This window comes from Peromyscus eremicus, chromosome 4 (genome assembly GCF_949786415.1).
Source record: "Peromyscus eremicus chromosome 4, PerEre_H2_v1, whole genome shotgun sequence".
Lineage (NCBI taxonomy): Eukaryota > Metazoa > Chordata > Mammalia > Rodentia > Cricetidae > Peromyscus > Peromyscus eremicus.
The window spans coordinates 48,358,924-48,377,040 of record NC_081419.1 but is presented as its reverse complement, the minus strand read 5'-3'; the positions used below and the strand labels follow the sequence as shown (position 1 = coordinate 48,377,040).

Here is an 18,117-nt window from a genome sequence, read left to right as displayed (position 1 = left end):
CCCATGGGGTTCACAAATGAAAATGTATTTTTTCATCTTTGTTTCAGTGAGTGTATTGCCACAAATACAAATATCTCAGATCATTTAGGTAACTATTTGCCATATAGCTTTAGTGCCCACATTCCTTTACTGTGAAACTGTGCCCAGCTTACAGAAAGCAACAGTTGGAAGTCAGAGGAGATACTGTTTGCAAAGAGAGATCATGTGGACTGAAACACAGCTAAGGTGGGGGGGGGGGGAGACTAGGTCAACACATGCTATGTAGTAACAGAGATGCCAGATTCAAAGAACCCACAACTGTGTGCCGAGACACAATCACATTGCAAAACACAAATCACACCTCAAACAATGGCATCTGCTTCATTAAACTGCTGATTTGACCGTTAGTGGCTTTGTGATTTTTAAATGTTTTTTTTTTTTTTACAGATAAGACGTATAGATCCAGCTTCATACGTTTTAACCTATTTTAAAAACATTTACAATAAGTAAATACTGTAACCTGCCAGCTTTTCTTTTTGTTTAAAGTGGGTTTGTTCATTACCCAAATAAAAAATGGAAGGCTGTATACGGTAGAGCACACTCAAGATTGAGCAGAGATTGGTGTGAGTTACCTGCTGTCTTAGGAGACCACATGGGCATCATACAGAAGACTGACCATGCAGACAGACTGGAGACAGAAAGCCATCTGGGAGGCAGAGGCGGGCCAGTGACCGCCTATGTCCTCTGACTGAAGGAATCCATTTGCTTTCTCCCAGAGAGCGTCTTTCAGGTGAAGGTCGGGGTGCTGGGGAAGGAAATGCTGACCTATCGAGCACGCTGCACGGGTGACTCACACACACTTTCCCCAGCTGGAAAGCTCCCCTACTTCTGCCTGCCTCATCTCTGTATTGAGGCCAGAACTAAATTAGGACCAAAGGCTGCTCTATCACAGAAAGCTAACAACGTACACAAGAGAAGTTGCCATGTACATGGTAGAAACAGCCAGGGAACAGTGCATGCAGCTCTGTCGGCTGCTTGGAGCTAAAAGGAGACTCTCCACCAAGCCACGGATCGTGGACTGCATGTATCTAGGAAAGGTGGCTGTTTCTAATGTAGGTGAAGGCTAGATGAACGTGCCAAGCCAAGACCCTTGTAGAAACTGCCTCTATTTTCCTAATTGGCATGAAGGCTCCCTGTGGGCTGGCTGTGACATAATCCTGCTTCTCTGAGACCATCTTATCAGTATCTCTCACCCACAAGGATTTTAGAGTCCTCTAAGGATAAAGGATTTTCTTCCTGAAAATTGTAGAGAGCATGAGTCTTGCCTAAAAAAAAAAGGCACAATACCAAGGCACTCAACAAGTGCAAAGAACTAGATAATTCCTGCTTACCTCAGGGGCCATCCAGAATGGGGTCCCAACTGATGTGTTTCTCCGTAGGCGTGTGCTTGTAAGCTGAGCAGAGACACCTGCGGGAAAAGGGGATCAGAGTTCAGCAGTGAGCAGAAGTTCCTAGATAGAGGTTGGCAGTTTTCCATAAAAGTCTAGAGAGCAACTATTTTAGGTGTCACGGTCCCTGTCATAATTAACTGCTGCTATAGTGTGCTAAAGCAGCCACAGAAAACACAGCCATGAGGAAGTGTGGCCATACCTAAATAAAACTTTAATTGTGGATGCCGAGATCTGAATTGAGTACAGTTTTCACATGTCATAATATATTCTTTTGAGTTTTTAGCAGTCATTAAAAATAGAAAAATCAAACTAAGTATGGGAGCACATGTCTGCAATCTCCAGACTTAGGATCCTGCTGAAGTAAGAGTATCAAGAGTTCAAGTCCAGACTGGGCTACATAGTGAGTTTGAGGCTTAGTATGAGTATATAACAAGATCTGGACTCAAACTACAACGACTGGATACGTACATACACGTAATTCTTAGGTCACGGGTTGCATAAAAATAGAAGGTGGGGCATATTTGTCCCATGTACTTTGCCAACCCATGAATGGAGTTTTAATCATTCTATCTAAAGCATCAGAACCTGTGTTTCCTAATGAATAAGGTTCCTGTCCATACAGCTGCAAAACTGGAACATAAAGAAAAATATCAACAACTATGATCAACCCAAAATATCTCCGTATTATGTTTCCCAATTATTTCAGACAATTTCTTCAATAGGTGCTTCATTATGGAGGAGGAAGATTGGCAAGCATTATCTATAATAGAGCATCAGTGTAGACACAAAAAGATTCCAGGCCTTATCTAGCCTACAAGACTAGAAACTTGGCAAGAAAGCAATGCTTCTCAAATGGAAAAAGAAATTGACAGCATTATTATCTAAAGCTCACTGTGGAAGACCTGAATTTTAATATTATTCCCATGTCCTTTGATGACCTCTCTCCTCTGTACCATCAAATACAGTGGAAGGAAATGTAGACTGGAATGAAAGTCTGGAGACCCACCTCCCAGGTAAATTATGCCTTTCACTAGTGGTATGACTGCCTCATCTTTGAGCCTCAGATTTCCCATCTTCAAACTAGGATAAGGGCAACAATCACACCTAACTTATAGGTTCTCCTAATACCAAATGTGAGAATAATCATGTCATGTACTTTATAAATGTATTTTTTATACTAAGCAGAAGTCTAGTACAGCCCTGAAGAAAATGAGAAATGTTGGCACTATTGCAACTGAAGATAAGAACTCATGTCTAAATACTGTCTACTGCTTCTCAATACACACACACACACACACACACACACACACACACACACACACCAGGCCCTGGATGATGAGGCTGGTTCCCAGGTTCGCCATTTGCATTCTCCTTATTAAAGAGCCTGGAAGGGCTGCCATCTCCCAGCCCCTACACTTGAGACAAGGACTCTGCTGTGTTGTCCAGGCTAGTCTCAAACTCCCAGACTCAAATGAGTCTCCCACCTCAGCCTTCCCAGTAGCTGGGACTATACACATGTCCCAGTGCCCCAGGTAATCCCCACTGTGCCAAGTCCTCCATAACAATGCAGTAAACAAACAATTACACCTTTCTGGTTTTAATTTCTAGAAATTTCTTTTAGAGCAACTGGAGGCTCAGGAACTTTCTGCTGGGAAGATTAAGAACATTTTCTCTCTCAAAGCTTGCAAAGCTGCTATGTGGATAAATTGGTTTTAAAATCTATCCTCATCCTTCTAGGCTATCCCCTTCTGGAATATTAAATGCCCTCAGGGACATGTGGAAAACACATTGTACTGCAGCACATGGCTACAGTCCTGTCATTCCTCCTATTGAGAGGATCACAGCCTCAGACAACCCACCTCCTCTACCCTTTTTCTTGGTTTGCCTCTTAAAACACAGGCCAACACACCTAAAGCAACTTCATTTTTAAAATTTATTTATATTTTATGTGTGTCAGTGTTTTGTCTGTCTGTATGTATGTATGTATGTGCACCACGTGCATGCAGGAGACTGATTAGGCTGGAAGAGAGTGCCGTGTCCTCTGGAACTGGAATGGGAGAGAGCTGTGAGCCTCCAGCTAGGTTCTGAGAGCAGCAGATGCTCTAAATGACTGACCGTCTCTCCAGCCCCGACTTCATTTATTCTTATATCACTTCTTCCACACAAATCATTTGCAGACACATTGTTAGACCAAATTATTTCTTATCGGCAAAACAATGAATATTAAAAACAACCATCTTATTTTTACTGTGGTGATATTGGTGGCGTTTTGAAGTGTTCTAAATGGTTTCTCACTATTTGTAGCTAACCTTGAACTTGTTTAGAAGAGCAAACCATTCCATATGCCAAACACAAAGGAAAGCTAAATGGCTTGTTGGTTTCGGACTATCAAAACAGAATGTTGGAGAAGAGTCAGTATTCTCTGGCCTCAGATGATACTGTCTACATTTCCTGTTAACGTTTTCAGGTCAACATGCCTCACGTGTTGAGGCAATCGTCAGAATTTCACATCTCCCAGGCCCAGAGGACCGGTTTACCTTCTGTGCACTGCAAATAAGTATGCCTAAGGCTAGAGAAAGTCATTTCAAAAACCAAACAGCTTTCTCTTTTCATATGCAAAAGAGAGATGAAAAATGTAAATTACAGACAGTTGCCCTGAGGTGGGAAACTTTCACGGAAAACCAAAAACAAACAAAACCAAAATACCATTCTCTGTAAAGTTTTTTCTTTTGCAATACTTTTATTTTCTATTTTTAATAAAACTGCTTCAAAAGCTGAAAATAATTAGGAAAGAGCATCTCCGAGGGCGATCCATCTGGAAAAGCCCCTACTCTCCAGCCCATTTGCCTGGAAAGGCCCTGTGGTGCAGCAGAGAGGCCCCAGTCTTCAGAGACTGCAATCAATTGTCCCTTTCGGCTAAAGCTGCACCCATCAAGAAAACAAATGCCACAGTCATTACCAAAGTCAACGAGCTTGACCCCTCCTTCCGCCGTCAGGAGGATGTTGTTCCCCTTCACATCTCGGTGGATGATTCGATGGAGGTGCAGATGCTGAAGGCCCTGTCCGGTGTCCCAGCACCACCGCAGGACAGAGAGAGAGAGAAAGAGAAATTGGAGCAGTCAGCAAATCAACCCAACAGTCTCATCAAAGTCCACATCAGTCACACCAGCCCCAGATTGAGTTCCCATTGCTAATGTGCCATGAGGAGCCAAGCTGTGCCCAAACTGTCCCCTCTACATCATGGACATTCTTACCAAGAGGGCTCCATACAGAATGTAGGAGATCACAGCTTCATCCAGCCGCTCGCCACATCTCAGGAGGCCCTTGACAAGTTCGGTGACAGAGCCCCCGTTACATAGCTGGGGGTGGGGGGTGGACAGAGAGGGAGCCAGAGAACCCAAACAAAAAGAAAAGACAAATATATTTAGAAGAAAAATCTACTGATTATGGACAATGTGGTAAATTTGCAGATCACAAAACTCCAGACTAAAATAATTAGATTGCAAATTTCTATTAGACAACCAAATCAGGTTCTTTGTGTGTATGTAGTCTTTATTCAAAGTAACGGTTTATGAGTGAACATGCTGATACCAAAGGCTGACTTTCTCATTGCCAAGCCAAATATAAAAGCACAAGTTATTACTTAGAAATTTGAAAGAGAAAGCATATCTGTAACCATGGTAACTTACTGGCTACTTCACTTTATGTGACTATTGTCTGTTTTTTGTTTTTCTTTTTTAAACATGCATTTTGGAGATGAAAAAAAATGAAGAGGCAAGATGAATGCCCTTGATACCAGACAAGAGACAAACCTCAATGATTTCAGTGCCTTGCTTGGCACTGCGGGCATCTAAGGCTTGGCCAGTAACTCTTCCAAAAGTGTCAGTGTTTGTCAGGCCTGCGGTGTGCTTGGCTTTCTCGGGTTCAACTTGAGATTTTAGGAGGCTTTAAACCTCTCTCTCTCTTTCTCTCTCTCTCCCTCTCATCCTTCCTCTCTCTGTCTATAATTTAAAGCAGCCTATGACTCCACCTTCACGCTGTCCTTTATCTTGTAGTGTGTATCACCGAAGAATGGGTACAGAGAGCAGACACAGTCTTCCTCTCCCAGCAATGGAAAGGTTTTCAGGGAGAAACTATACGAATTGTAGAGTCATTTGGGTTTGCTACAAGTCACCTTAAATCAACACATCTGTAACCGTTAGAAACGGGGCCTGTAAACACCCTGGAATAGCAGGCAGTGTGATGTACATGCATCCTGCCCTTTTCTGAGGAGCAAACGCAGAGCTCTCATCCAAGGCCAGCAGCCATCTTGAGCTTATGTAAAAACCCCACTTTAGAGACTTGGGCTCCCTGGAGCTTTGTCTGAAATAAGTAAACTAGTGAGTGGGGGGTGCTCCCTTGCTTGAGTGGACTGGCTTTCTTACATAATGAAGCCGGAGGAAGGGCAGATCAGCAGCTAGACTAAAAGAAACAAGGGCGTGTTAGGATCTATTCAGCTCTCGATCTGAACAACTGCAGCATTTAGTAAAGGCTGAGCATATGCTTCTGTTTGATATGGGTACCATCCCTGCTATACAGTTGGCAGATTCTTATATCCAAACACTCAAATAGCCTGCAATGAAGTACCCACGCTTCTAGCCTTTCAGTTGCCTCTAAGTATGTAACTAAAATTCTAATAGGAAATCCTTAAAATTAAGACAAAATTACAATCAGGAATTACTTTGCAGGGACCCCTAAAACAATGAAATGTTTGAAGACTATGATGACTCTTGGGTTTGATACTATATCAAGTGACATTGAGGTTGGCAGTCTGTCAATATCAACTTGAATTGACCACTCAATCTCATTGGTTCTCACGTCCCAGATGTTGTATTTCGATTCTGTCCTTCCTATAGTTCAGATGTTGAATGACCACCAAAGCTTATCCATTAAAACATTGGCCTCCAGGATGGCATTATTAGGAGATGCTATGGGCCTTTTGGATGAAAGGCCTTGTGGGAGGTCTTAGGTCATTGAGGCATGCTCCCATACATGTTTCCTGGCCATTAAAGGAGCAGTGTGTTCTACCAGAGTTCCATTGCCATCAGCACCCCAAACCACAGGCTTCCCAGCCGTGGACTGGACCCTCTGAACTGAGCCAGCACGTTCTCTTTACAAGTTCACTACAGAGGTATTTTGTCACAGTAATGGAAAAACTAGCTGCTCTGTCATCCAAAGGGCTCCAAGTTCTTTTGTTTCTAGCTGTGTGGTACAGGACCCTAAAAGGACAAGCAACATTCAGTGTTCGCCTTCCTGCTCCCAGCGGCTGCCAGTAGACTGTTTATCACCTCCTGCTCCATCATGAGATGACACAGTCCCCAGCCTCCAAGCGCTCTTTGCCCAGAAATGGGCACATAAGTAACTGGGTCTGCACTAAGGAGGGAGGGTGTGTCCAGGGAGGATGAGAGGGGATAGCCTGAGAAGTTCTTCCATAGGAGACAGCATTTCAGACATGAGTCTGAAAGACAAACAGGTTTGGGCAGGACATGGAAGAACATCTAGGGCAGAGGAGCTGGGGACATCCTGTGCAAAGAACAGGAGCATGAAAGAAGAGAGATGGCCTTTGTGCGTTTGAAGTCTAAATACTCCGCTCTTGGGACAAAGGGAGGTGGGAGGGAAACAGAGAATGGGCATTGCCGTTCTATACTGTCTCTAGTTCAATACGTAAGGAGCATGTGTGGCTAGAGAGAAGCTCAGGCATGAGGTCTCAGTGCTCGGGTTTACATTCTGGAAAGATAATTTTGGCAGCAGATTGGCAGATGAACTGATGGCATCAGCACCAAACATGGGCTATCCAGCAGGAAACATCCATGGGGGAGGGGCCTTAGTCAGAGTTACCATTGCTGTGATAAAACACCATGACCAAATCAAGTTGGGAACAAAAGGGTTTATTTGGCTCATGCTTCCACATCACTGTTCATCACCTAAGGAAGTCAGGACAGGAACCCAAACAGGGCAGGATCCCAGAGGCAGGAGCTGATGCAGAGGCCATGGAGGGGTGCTGCTGACTGGCTTGCTTCCCCTGGCTTGCTCAGCCTACTTTCTTATAGAACCCAGGACCACCAGCCCAGGGGTGGTATCACCCACAATAGGCTGGGCCCTCCGCCACCAATCACTGATTAAGAAAATGCCCTGCAGGCTTGCCTACAGCCTAATCTCATAGAGGTATTTTTCTCAGTTAAGGCTCCCTCCTCTCTCTTGACTCTAGCTTGTGTCAAGTTGACAGAAAACTAGCCAGCACAGCCGGTAAAGTTCTGGTCATGCAAGCATGAGGGCTTAGGTCCAGGTTCCCATCACCCATATACAAAACCAGGGAGGCAGTGCATATCTGTGACCCCAGCACTGGGGAAATCAGAGGCAGGTGGATTCCCTAGAGCTTTCTGGCCAGATAACCTTCCTGAACTGGTGAGCTCTGGGTTCATCGAGAGAGCCTGTCTCAAAGAATAAGATGGAGAGCTAATTGGGAAAGATATTGACTTCTAGCTTCCAAACCTATGTGCACACACATGCACGGATGCCCACATATACACCACACACACAAACAACAATCGCGAAGGGAGGCAGGGCCCAAGTCAAGTCATGAGGTGCTTGTGAAACAGGACTCAAAGAAAGGTTCTGAGACCTCCATGTGGAAAGTGGAGGCACAGTCTGCAGATGCGAGGAGAGGAAAGAACGTGCTGGTGAGGCGCTCTGGTCCTCTGGATGCAGAGCATGAAACAGCTCCATCAGGACTATGCCCCAGCTGGACTCCCAGCTCAGGGGGACATGGGCTTTCTCCTAGTCAAGGGGATGCTGAAATCCTACTGAGAGGGCATTTAAGTGCTGGGTGTTGACCCAAGCTGATGCAATGCTGGAAATTCCCCCCTGGAGACTCCTGGCAGTCTCTTTCTGAATATGACCAACTGTGTGACAAGGGCCTCTTCAGCATGTGTTACTTGGGGAGCAAACTTGGGACCTTTCTTCATCACTTCCAAACTTAGGGAGGGGTTAAAAGTAGCTGTTTGTCAGCGGGATCAAAATTCAGCTGTGAACTAAGAAAAACGAAACAAAACACAAAAGAGATCTTACTCAGCCGGTGACTTTTGCTCAGTAAATGTCAGAGTTAAGAGCGGTCTGACTCTCCAGAACTCACAGAAATGTAATTAAACTGTTCAGGATACAGTCAAGGAAGGTGCCCCGTTGATAAGTCCCTGAGCAAGATTCTAAAAGGGAAAACTGTGGTGACTTAGATACAAGAGGAGAGAGAGAAGCTACACACTGACAATGGTCTTTTTAAAAAAAAGGCAAAACGAGAAATTATATTCAAATGCATCAGATAAAATAATCTCCTTAGAGTTGTTGAAAGGCACACAAGCCTCCTGCCCCAGGCCTGAGGGCTGGCACATAAGCCCACCCATCCTTCCCGCCCTCTCTGTCAGCCATCAGATTCAAATACAGAGGTGTGTCTCCTCTCCACAGTCCCTCCCTATGCCCTCAGCATTCGGGAAATGAGGCAGCTGGATGCATCTAGAATATAATGAGCATTTTGCTCCAAACTAAGAAAAATAGAAGAAAGAATTTACGTTCCACGTCTCATTTTCGAAACATCGCTGAATATTGACTCAATCACAGTGTGTGCATTCATCAGGACAGTTATAACGTCAAGCAATAAAATGTTCCTTGCTGAATAAGCCATCAGCTTTCCTCTGTGTTATTAAGGAGTGGTCCAGGCAGCACAGTCTCCAGACCTCTGTTCTAGCTCAGCTCCAATCATCAAGTATCTCCTCCACCAGTGCATTGATTTGACTCAGTGAGGTGGCAGTTGAGAATTTCTTTCAGTGCCTTGTGATCAGTAGACTGCCAAGGTCTTTCAAGGGTGTGAGGTTCTACAAAGACTAAAAAAACAGTCAAAATTACTGGAGGAGGTGCCGTAGGAAGCATCATGTCTGCCTTTCTGTCTCCCTCTCGGCAGGCAGTCCAGTTCAGTTTTCTACTCCAGTTGGGACAGATCATCTTTATTTTCCTGAATACTAGGTCAAGTCTCCAGCTTGCAACTACACAAATGAAAACCACACCCCCTGGGACTCAGGAGCTCCGTTTCTGACAGGGAGATGCTCACTCCTTGAGAGGTGTTTGGACTGGAGGTTTCCAGCACCCATCTCGGTCTTCCCTGGTTGTGTGCGTGTGGTGGTGGGGGAGCAGGGCCACTCCCACCAGCTGTTTCTTAATTCCCTAACTCGGAACACAGATAGCATGAGCCTGTAGATGCTGCTGTGCCTTCCAAAGCTCTTCCCTTCTCCTGTCAGAAGCTTGCTGTCCTTCATCTGACCGAAGCGTTCCCTCATTGCACTCTAGACTCTCCAGAGCAGCAACTGCAGTCAGTGTTTAGGGCCAATGCCATCCTACCAACCCTTCTCCTCCATCAGCATCCTGCCCAGACCCCTATCCTCAACAGGGTAGACTTAATTCATGCCACAGTGTCAGTGGGTGAGGACAGCTTGCTGTTTGATGCTTCCTATGACATTTGGGACTAGACTGGACTTCCAGGGCCTGAGGAAAAGCTAGAGCTCAATAGAGAATATGTTCCCTCAGCCTCCTCCTCTCCTCCTCCCTCCCTTTCTTCTTCCTCTCTCCTGCGTTAGCTCTGCAGACTCTGAATTTACACTTTGATCTCTAGTAATGTAGGGGAAGAGATTATTATTAAAGCCAATTATTTTACTTAATTTAAAAATCAAAGTTTTTTGTTTTCTTTTGTTTTGTTGTTGCTGTTGTTAGTTTTTTGAGACAGGGTTTCTCTGTATAGCTTTGGAGCCTGTCCTGGAACTCACTCTGTAGCCCAGGATGGCCTCGAACTCACAGAGATCCACCTGCCTCTGCCTCCTGAGTGCTGAGGTTAAAGGTGTGCACCACCACCTTCCGGCTTGATTTTTTTTAATAGCCTTTTTATGGCACTCTATACTATTTCCAGGAGTTGAGCAATTGATTCATGCTGAAATGATTATTTCTACCTGTCCAGGTTTTGCTCTAAAAGGAGAAGAAGACAGCGTGCCTTAGTACATATTCGATAAGGCTGCTCTCAAAGGTCTAATTCTGTATTACATCTTATTTGGGTTAGAGAAAATGAGGCATGGATTTTTTTAAATTTAATACTTACTTAAAATAAATGCACACTGTCCAACACACCATACACAGACATTTCCTCTGCACATCGTCCTAATGCTGCAGGTGTCTACCAAGAAGGGGGTCTTGTTTGCTTTCAACTGACAAACTGGTAATGAATTGTAGAGCTGACATTTTCATTTGCTTGTGTTTTCAGAGTGGTGCTCATTTGAGGCGCTTATTGATAACCTTTTTCTACCCTCTAAAATTAGCCCATGGAATATCTGCTCCCTGACCCTCTCACCACATCCAGCAAGCGAAGAGCAAAGGTAACACAAACTTAATCTCAGTGTAATGGATGAGGAGGACAATTCTAAACACATCATCATTTTATGGTCAGACCTTTAAAAGCCACAGGTAGGGCAGACTCACAGGGGCACACTGTGGCCTGCCATCATCCAGCTCTGTGATTGGACAAGAGGACTGCTTTCCCAGCCGGTGTCCTCAGAGATTATGTGCTAACAGGCTGCCCACCAGCACATGATGCTGTTGGGAGGCAGTGCACTTTTAACGGGTAAGGCTCAGTGGGAGGAAGTTAAGTCTTTGGAGCTCTGCCTTTGATGGAGATGTCAGGATGCTGGCCTCTCTTTTTTCCTTCCTGATTTGCTTCCAAGACACCAGGAGGTAAACCATTTCTTCTTCAGTTTGTGTACATCATGATGGACTAATTCTTCACAGGCCCGAAAAGCCATAGGCTAGAAACTTCTCTAATCAAAAGCCAAAATTGGCCTTTCCTTTTTTAGGTTGATTTATCTCAGAGCTTTCGTTATAGTAAAGAAAAGCTGACTGACACACATAGTTCAAGCCTGTCATGTAACCGGTCATGGTCATAGTCATGCTATTCCCTTCTCTGGCCCTCTCGCCATCTGTGGAATACCAAGAGGCTGAAACTAAAGAAAACAGGGACTTCTGCCACTGTCCGAAATCTAGCCATACTTGTGTTTCTGAGACTTGTGGAGGCACCAGGCACATCCGGCTATCCAATAGCCATGTTGGGACACAGAAGGTAGCATCCAATGCCACCAGTTTTGGCAAAACCATCAGCAAAATGATAAATGCCAGCATATTGCATGCTGAGGGATAAGTCTCTCCGTGTCTCTGAGTGGTCTTGTTACCTGCCTCTGCTCAATGGGAAAAAGCAAGAGGCTATTTGGCCAGGGAGCATCAGCACATGGCTCAGGTCACAGCCTGACTCCTCCTTATTATTCACAGCTTCCCTGGATGCCTTGGGTGCACCTGCGGCCCTGTGTCTACCATCCCACCTCATCAGGAAGAGCAGTGACTCATAAGCAGCCTGCTGCTTGCCCAGCAGCACAAGGGACAGACCCTTGATAAGCCTTGAAGAAGTCCTGAAGGGTTCAGTTCTCTTTGTCTGAACACAGAGATGTTTGGAGTGGGGTGGGATGTGCAGAAAAGGGGGTGAGTGAAAGGAGAGACTTCTTGGTCACTGTGTTTCCACGATGAAGTTATAGTGAGCAGCAGAGCTCTTCAGAGCTGACGATGAATACAGAGACTCGGGAAACAATGCCGTTCCTGAACAAAGCATCAGTGTTATGCAGCTTTGTGGCAAGATAAAAACCCTAATCTTCTCAGGGTGGGGGTGAAGGATAGGTGGCTAATGAAACCCAAAAGATGATGGGAGAATGTGCATATGATTTAATATACCAACTAACGTCTCAGAGATGGTTCATAAACATCAAACCCCCTTGCACTGCTGGATTGTGAGGAAGGCAGCTGATGTGACAGAAATATTGAGACCAGCTTCCTGCAGATTATCACGCTTGGGTATAATAATGAATTCTCCATCCACGGTTGCCATGACAACCAGTACACGTTGTCCCATTCTCAGGCTTTCCCGGGTCCAAGAAGACTGAGGTGAAGGGAAGGTGGCTCCTGGGCTTCTTTAAGGGGTCCACATGTGACCTTAAATGCTCCTGTATCATTCTGATGACCACAGGCATGGAGGTGTGAGCTAGTTCAGATGGGCAGGGTCCACGACAAATCAGGGTGGGCCCTGTGAGAATGAAGGAAATGACCTGTCCTGTTCTCCTTGTTCTCTTCAGTCTCGTGGGGAGTATGATGTAGGGACTCGGTGTTCTGCACCAGGTGACATTCATTGCCATTAATAAAGGGGAGAAGAAGTACAGTTGTGCATACATTACATTCTCTTTGGGTCCCCTCTGATGTCCCTAGGAATGTCTACTGTCCCCTCCTCCCTGGCACCTTTCACTAGGAATTGCCCCCACACACACACACACTGCAGGAGACTGCCTTCCTGGACTCACTCTCCTCAGAGGGCAGAGGTACAGCTGAGGACAACTATGGACAGGTTCCTGGCTGTCCATTTCCCTGAGAACTAGCTAAGGCTGTGATTACAACCTCACTGCTGTTCAACGTCTCCTTGCCCCGTGGCCCTCCCTCACTTCCTCCTTTCTCTCTCAGCTAATCTTTTATGAGGACTCACTAACAAACCTTCCACACACAACTCTCAGATCCAGTTTTCAGGAGCCCACAAACAGGCAGCTACAAATGGCGCAGGCCTACTGCATCATGGGCAGAGTTCGAAACGGGGCTATACTAAGTTAGAACACGAATTCTGTGAAATGTTCCCTCTTTGTAGAACACAATAACATTTTCCAACTGGATTCCTAGATCTACTCTGTGTTAGAAGATTTTTTGTTTTCTATTTTTTTGTGTTTTTTTTTTGTTTTTTTTTTGTTTTTTTTTTTCCGAGACAGGGTTTCTCTGTGTAGCTTTGGAGCCTTTCCTGGAACTCGCTTTGTAGAGCAGGCTGGCTTCAAACTCACAGAGATCCACCTGCCTCTGTCTCCCAAGTGCTGGGATTAAAGGTGTGCGCCACCACCGCCCGGCTGAGGATTGCATTTTTAAAACCAGGAAAATTAGAAACCTCACCCACACACCTTGCTGTCCGTATTGCGATGTCTCACATCCGTTCGGGTACTACAGTGTCTCACATCTGTTCGGGTGTCTGGTGCACAGGAGGGATCTACCCCTCCAATGTACACCTGTAAACACGCTGGTCAACAAAGCACCCGCTTGCCCCCAGCATTCGGCGCGCTCTTCCATTCCATGGTTATACAACAGGAACCTCTTACCTCCAGGACCAGCCACAGCTGTCCTCCCACACAATGATCCACTCTGTAAAACATCCCATAAAACTTCACAACATTGGGATGATTAGGAAGAAACTGCAGAATTTTGTATTCAGCCTCGATCTCCTCATCCATATCCTAAAAGGGTTAAAAAAAAAAAAAAAAAAAGGAACGTACTTGGTTTGGACTGGTATGTAAGGAAAGATGCAGAAAGGACTTAGTACTCCAGTCATCAAGTAACAAAGCATGTTGACTATGGGTTTGAGTCTTTTTGAAACATGATCTCACCATGTAGCCCAGGATGACCTCAAACTCACTGTGCATCCCATGTCGACCTCCAACTCAAAATCCCCCCAAGGCCTGAACCTCCCAAGGGCTGGAGTTACGAGTGTGCACCACCATACTAGACTACTATATATTAACGTCGTCATTGTCAGATATTAAAAATACCCAAGAGTAGCTATACTGACCCCAAGTCCAACCTTTCTGGTTATTAGAAGCAATAACATTTCTTTATAATATTTTTCATGAACTTTATTATTCTAAATAGCTTTTTATTGAAAAATGAAGAATTTTCAAAGATTGAAGGGGCCCACACAAGATACAACTTCCCTGTGCAGACCAGCGCAGAGCGTGGTGACCTCGGCGCTTTGAAAGAAAATGTCACCTCAGATGATTGAATATCATGAGGCAGGTTCATTTTGTGACTTACAGGAGGAACAGGAAGTGAAATGTAGCATTTTCCCCCAAAAGAATAACGTTTAACAGCCCAAGACACTAAAGCCAAAACAGCAAAAAAATCACATAAGAAACCAAAGTCCAGGGAAGCTTTGTTTTTGTTTTTGTTTTGTTTTGTTAGTTTGTTTTCCGTTTTTTGAGACAGAATATCTCTATGTAGCCCTGGCTGACCTGGAACTTGCCTTGTAGACCAGGCTGGCCTCTCTGCCTGCCTCTGTGCCCCCCCCAACCCTCAACCCACCCCTCCCTACCCCCTACTCTCTCATCCCCTCATGTGCTGGGATTAAAAGCATCCTCCACCATGCCCAGCAAGGCCAGGAAAAATTTTAATTCCAAACCATGTCCTTTCCTTCATAGGCACTAACAAACCAGGATTCATCTTGAGATTTCCTGACAGCGCTCATGAAAATTATCCCTAACTCGGGAAAAGAAATCACAAACCCAATGTGTCCAAAAGACCAGGGGCGGTTACAAGTCCCTCCATTACTCACACTGACAGGGTCCAGGATCTTCACAGCCGCCAGACTCCCATCTCTCTTGTTGGATACCTTGTAGACCTTGCCATAAGTGCCTTTGCCAATGGTCTCTATGATCTCCCAGGTGTCCATGGGGTCTGGGAGGGATTCCAGTCCAAGCATCATGGGGTTATAGTGAAATAATCCATACAGGTGTTTCCTGTGGAGAAACTGCATCATGAGCAGTGGATCACAGGATCAAAGGTCCTGAATCAGTAACCTTGTTACTTCTTTTTTGTTTCCTCCTGTGTTTTCAAGGAAGGAAAAGAATCAAAGTATCCATAGGAAATGGTAGTAGACCCGGGAGTGGAGAAGTAGCAGGACTCTGACACGTGCTAAAAACACCAGTGTAAAAGATGATTTGGGCACTGCGAGAGAAAGCAAAGGTTAGAAGGGAGGCGCCGCCATGTTTGAGCATCTGTCCTGCTAGTGTCGAGAGGTGGCTGCCGCCAGGGAAAGCAGCTGAAAGACAGCAAGTCCAAATGTGTGTCCCCACTTAGAGCAAACTTGACCAGGGTTCCTGGACAGCCGCTGGAAATGAGTCCACACACTCTGTGTGCAAGGCCAAAGGTGCACATGCCAGATGCTGGTCTGTGCACGGGGACCCACTGCACATGCAAATCCCACCAAGCTGCTGCTGACTGGAGCTGCAGGCTCACTGCCTTAGTTCAAGGACACAGATGTTCCGAGTTCAAGTTCAGTAAGGCAAACTCCACACCTGATGCTGTGAGAAAGTCCACTCTGGATCAGGTGCCCTCGGGCTGGGAGGAGTGTCTTAACCTAGGTTTGCTTCTAGACCCCACAAAAGCGACCCAGGTTCCACCAGCAAGAGCCATGGCACCAAATCCACGCCCCCAGCCTTTAGCCTTGTGGTGAGCATTCCACTTTGCACTTCTCTTTTCTAGATAATTCTCCCAAAGCAAAGCCCTGTGACTTGGCATAAGAATTATTTTTTCCTTTTGCCCTGCCTAACTGGGAACATTTCAAAAATATTAAAGCTGAGCTCGGTGACACATTCCTATATTCCAGAACTCAGGAGGCAAAGGGAGAAGAACCACCATATTGAGTTCAATCCTGAGCTACACAGTGAGTTCCAGGCCAGTGTCCCCTACCCTCAGGGGTGTGTGTGTGTGTGTGTGTGTGTGTGTGTGTGTGTGTGTGTGTGCAGGACAAAGAACTGTCTCTGGACAGAGAGGAGACAGATGTGGCCCATAGGTAAATGGTGGTTTATAAAAGTAAATGAGGAAACCCCTATGTTAGGATAAGGTGCCTAATTTTAATTGGGCATGTTAATTAGGTGAGCCAAAGGGGGCGTCTGATTGCTGGACTTCAATACTTCGATAGCTGGACTTTGATAGTCAGCCTCAGGAGGAGGAAGTGGCATAGATATAAGAGAATAGACCTTGGTGGCCAGCTTTAGGAATGTAATCTAATGGTTTTTAGCAAGGCAGAGGGAGTGGGGGAGAAGGGCAAGGCCTGCCACAGCCATGCCTGCCATGCTCGGGACAGATAGAGTCCCTTCACCCATCATGGAGGATTGAATTCCAGCTTAAACCTTAGACAAAACCAACTCTTCCTTTTGTCCTTCGGGCATTTTGTCATATCACTGAGAAGAGTAACTAAAGCAAAAACCATGACCAAAAACCCACAGGAAACCAAATCCAAGTCCTGTTCAGTGCTGTGAGCTCCCCCACCCCAAGCCACAAGTCCAGCCGGTTGAGCAAGTCCCGCCTTTGAACGCTGCTTTCAAGGTCTGGAGGGGTCGCAACCTCTCCTCTCGCCCAGCACTTCAAAAGTTACTCTTCCTCACTATCTGTTCACCTCATTTGGGGTATCTCCACACCTTTTGTCCTGTTAGTTACTAAATATCTCTAAATTACTCGCATTTCCCTCTTGAACATTTTTAAAAGATACTTAGTAGCCATTCCCCAAATGCAGGAAACAGTATCACTCACCGCATATCAAAGTGAACCAATTATAGTAGAAGCAAAAGAGAATTATTCAAGCCCAGCCAGGTACCGCTGCTGCCCCTGGGCTCCAGGGTAACAGTGGTCTTTCGTGAAACTGGCAATCATCCAGGGATAGATGGGAATTCAAGACTGGCACAGAATTTCTTTGCTACCGTCAGAAGATCTGAAGGAGAATTAGTTATCAAAGGAGTAACTTTGCTGTGATAGGACTCGCTGTCCTTTGCTTTGAGACTCTTGTGTTGCTGTTCTTGTCACTGTGACACAAAAGAGAGGCTTATGGCTCAGGTGACACAGTCCGTTGTGGCAGAGAAGGTATGATGGTAGGGACAGGACCAGCTCGGTTGGCAGGAGTATAAAGCACTGGGTCACAAGGCAAGCAGCAGACAGGAACCAAATGACTTGGGCTAGGAACACAGTGGGCTGTGACCCTGCCTGTGATCCATTCCCTCCACATAGACCCATCTGCTAAAGTCCCACATGTTCCTCCAGACAGCACCACTGGCTGGTGACCAAGTAGAGGGATGTTCCACATTCAAGCCACCTCAACAATCCCCAAGCTACCTGCCCCTGACAGCGCTCTCTAGCTAGGCTTGCACATGAGCAAGAAATGAGACAAGCTGGGCTTGGCCAGACAGCCTGAGGAGATACCTAGACCACAGCCCATCAGCCATTTGTCTTCCACATTTAGAGCATTCTTTCCCACTTCAATTAACCTAATCTAGAACCTCTCACAGACATGAGCAGGGATTTGTCTCCTAAGTGAGTCTAGACCCGGATAAGTTGTCAACCGGTGTTAAGATCATAGATAAGGGATTCCATGCACCGGGTCCTGCACTGAATACAGAGGAGACCATGGGCTGAACACCAGTGTTCATCTCTCTGTGCTGCCTGACTGCAAGTATAATGTGACCGCCCGCCTCACTCTCCTGCTGCTGTGGCTGCCATGCCGGGGGGCACTGTACCCACCAACTCTGACCAAAATAAACCCTTCCTTAAGTGGCTTTGTCAAGTGTTTGTCACAGCAGAAGACAAGTAACTAGTACATGACTTTACCATTGTGACAACGACCTCTGTCCCCCATTGGCAGAAACGCCTGTGCTGGGCTGAGCTCTGGACTCCTCAGCACTCTGAACAAACTGCTACAACTATCCCGCCCCACCCCCGGCCAGTGGGA

At 45.8% G+C, this 18,117-nt stretch overlaps 1 protein-coding gene across 1 annotated transcript in view; it reads right to left on the bottom strand.

Moving 5' to 3' along the window:
* Positions 1 to 15,130, bottom strand: part of Myo3b (myosin IIIB) — a 293,027-nt gene extending 277,897 nt beyond the window's left edge. Inside the window, exons 1-5 of the mRNA XM_059260661.1 lie at positions 14,950 to 15,130; positions 13,724 to 13,858; positions 4,685 to 4,789; positions 4,390 to 4,489; positions 1,371 to 1,447 (exon numbers count right to left, since the gene is read on the bottom strand). Of these exons, the coding sequence (XP_059116644.1) occupies positions 1,371 to 1,447; positions 4,390 to 4,489; positions 4,685 to 4,789; positions 13,724 to 13,858; positions 14,950 to 15,099 (567 nt within the window). The 5' untranslated portion in view covers positions 15,100 to 15,130. The remainder of the gene's footprint in view (positions 1 to 1,370; positions 1,448 to 4,389; positions 4,490 to 4,684; positions 4,790 to 13,723; positions 13,859 to 14,949) is intronic.
* Between the last annotated feature and the right edge of the window lie 2,987 nt (positions 15,131 to 18,117).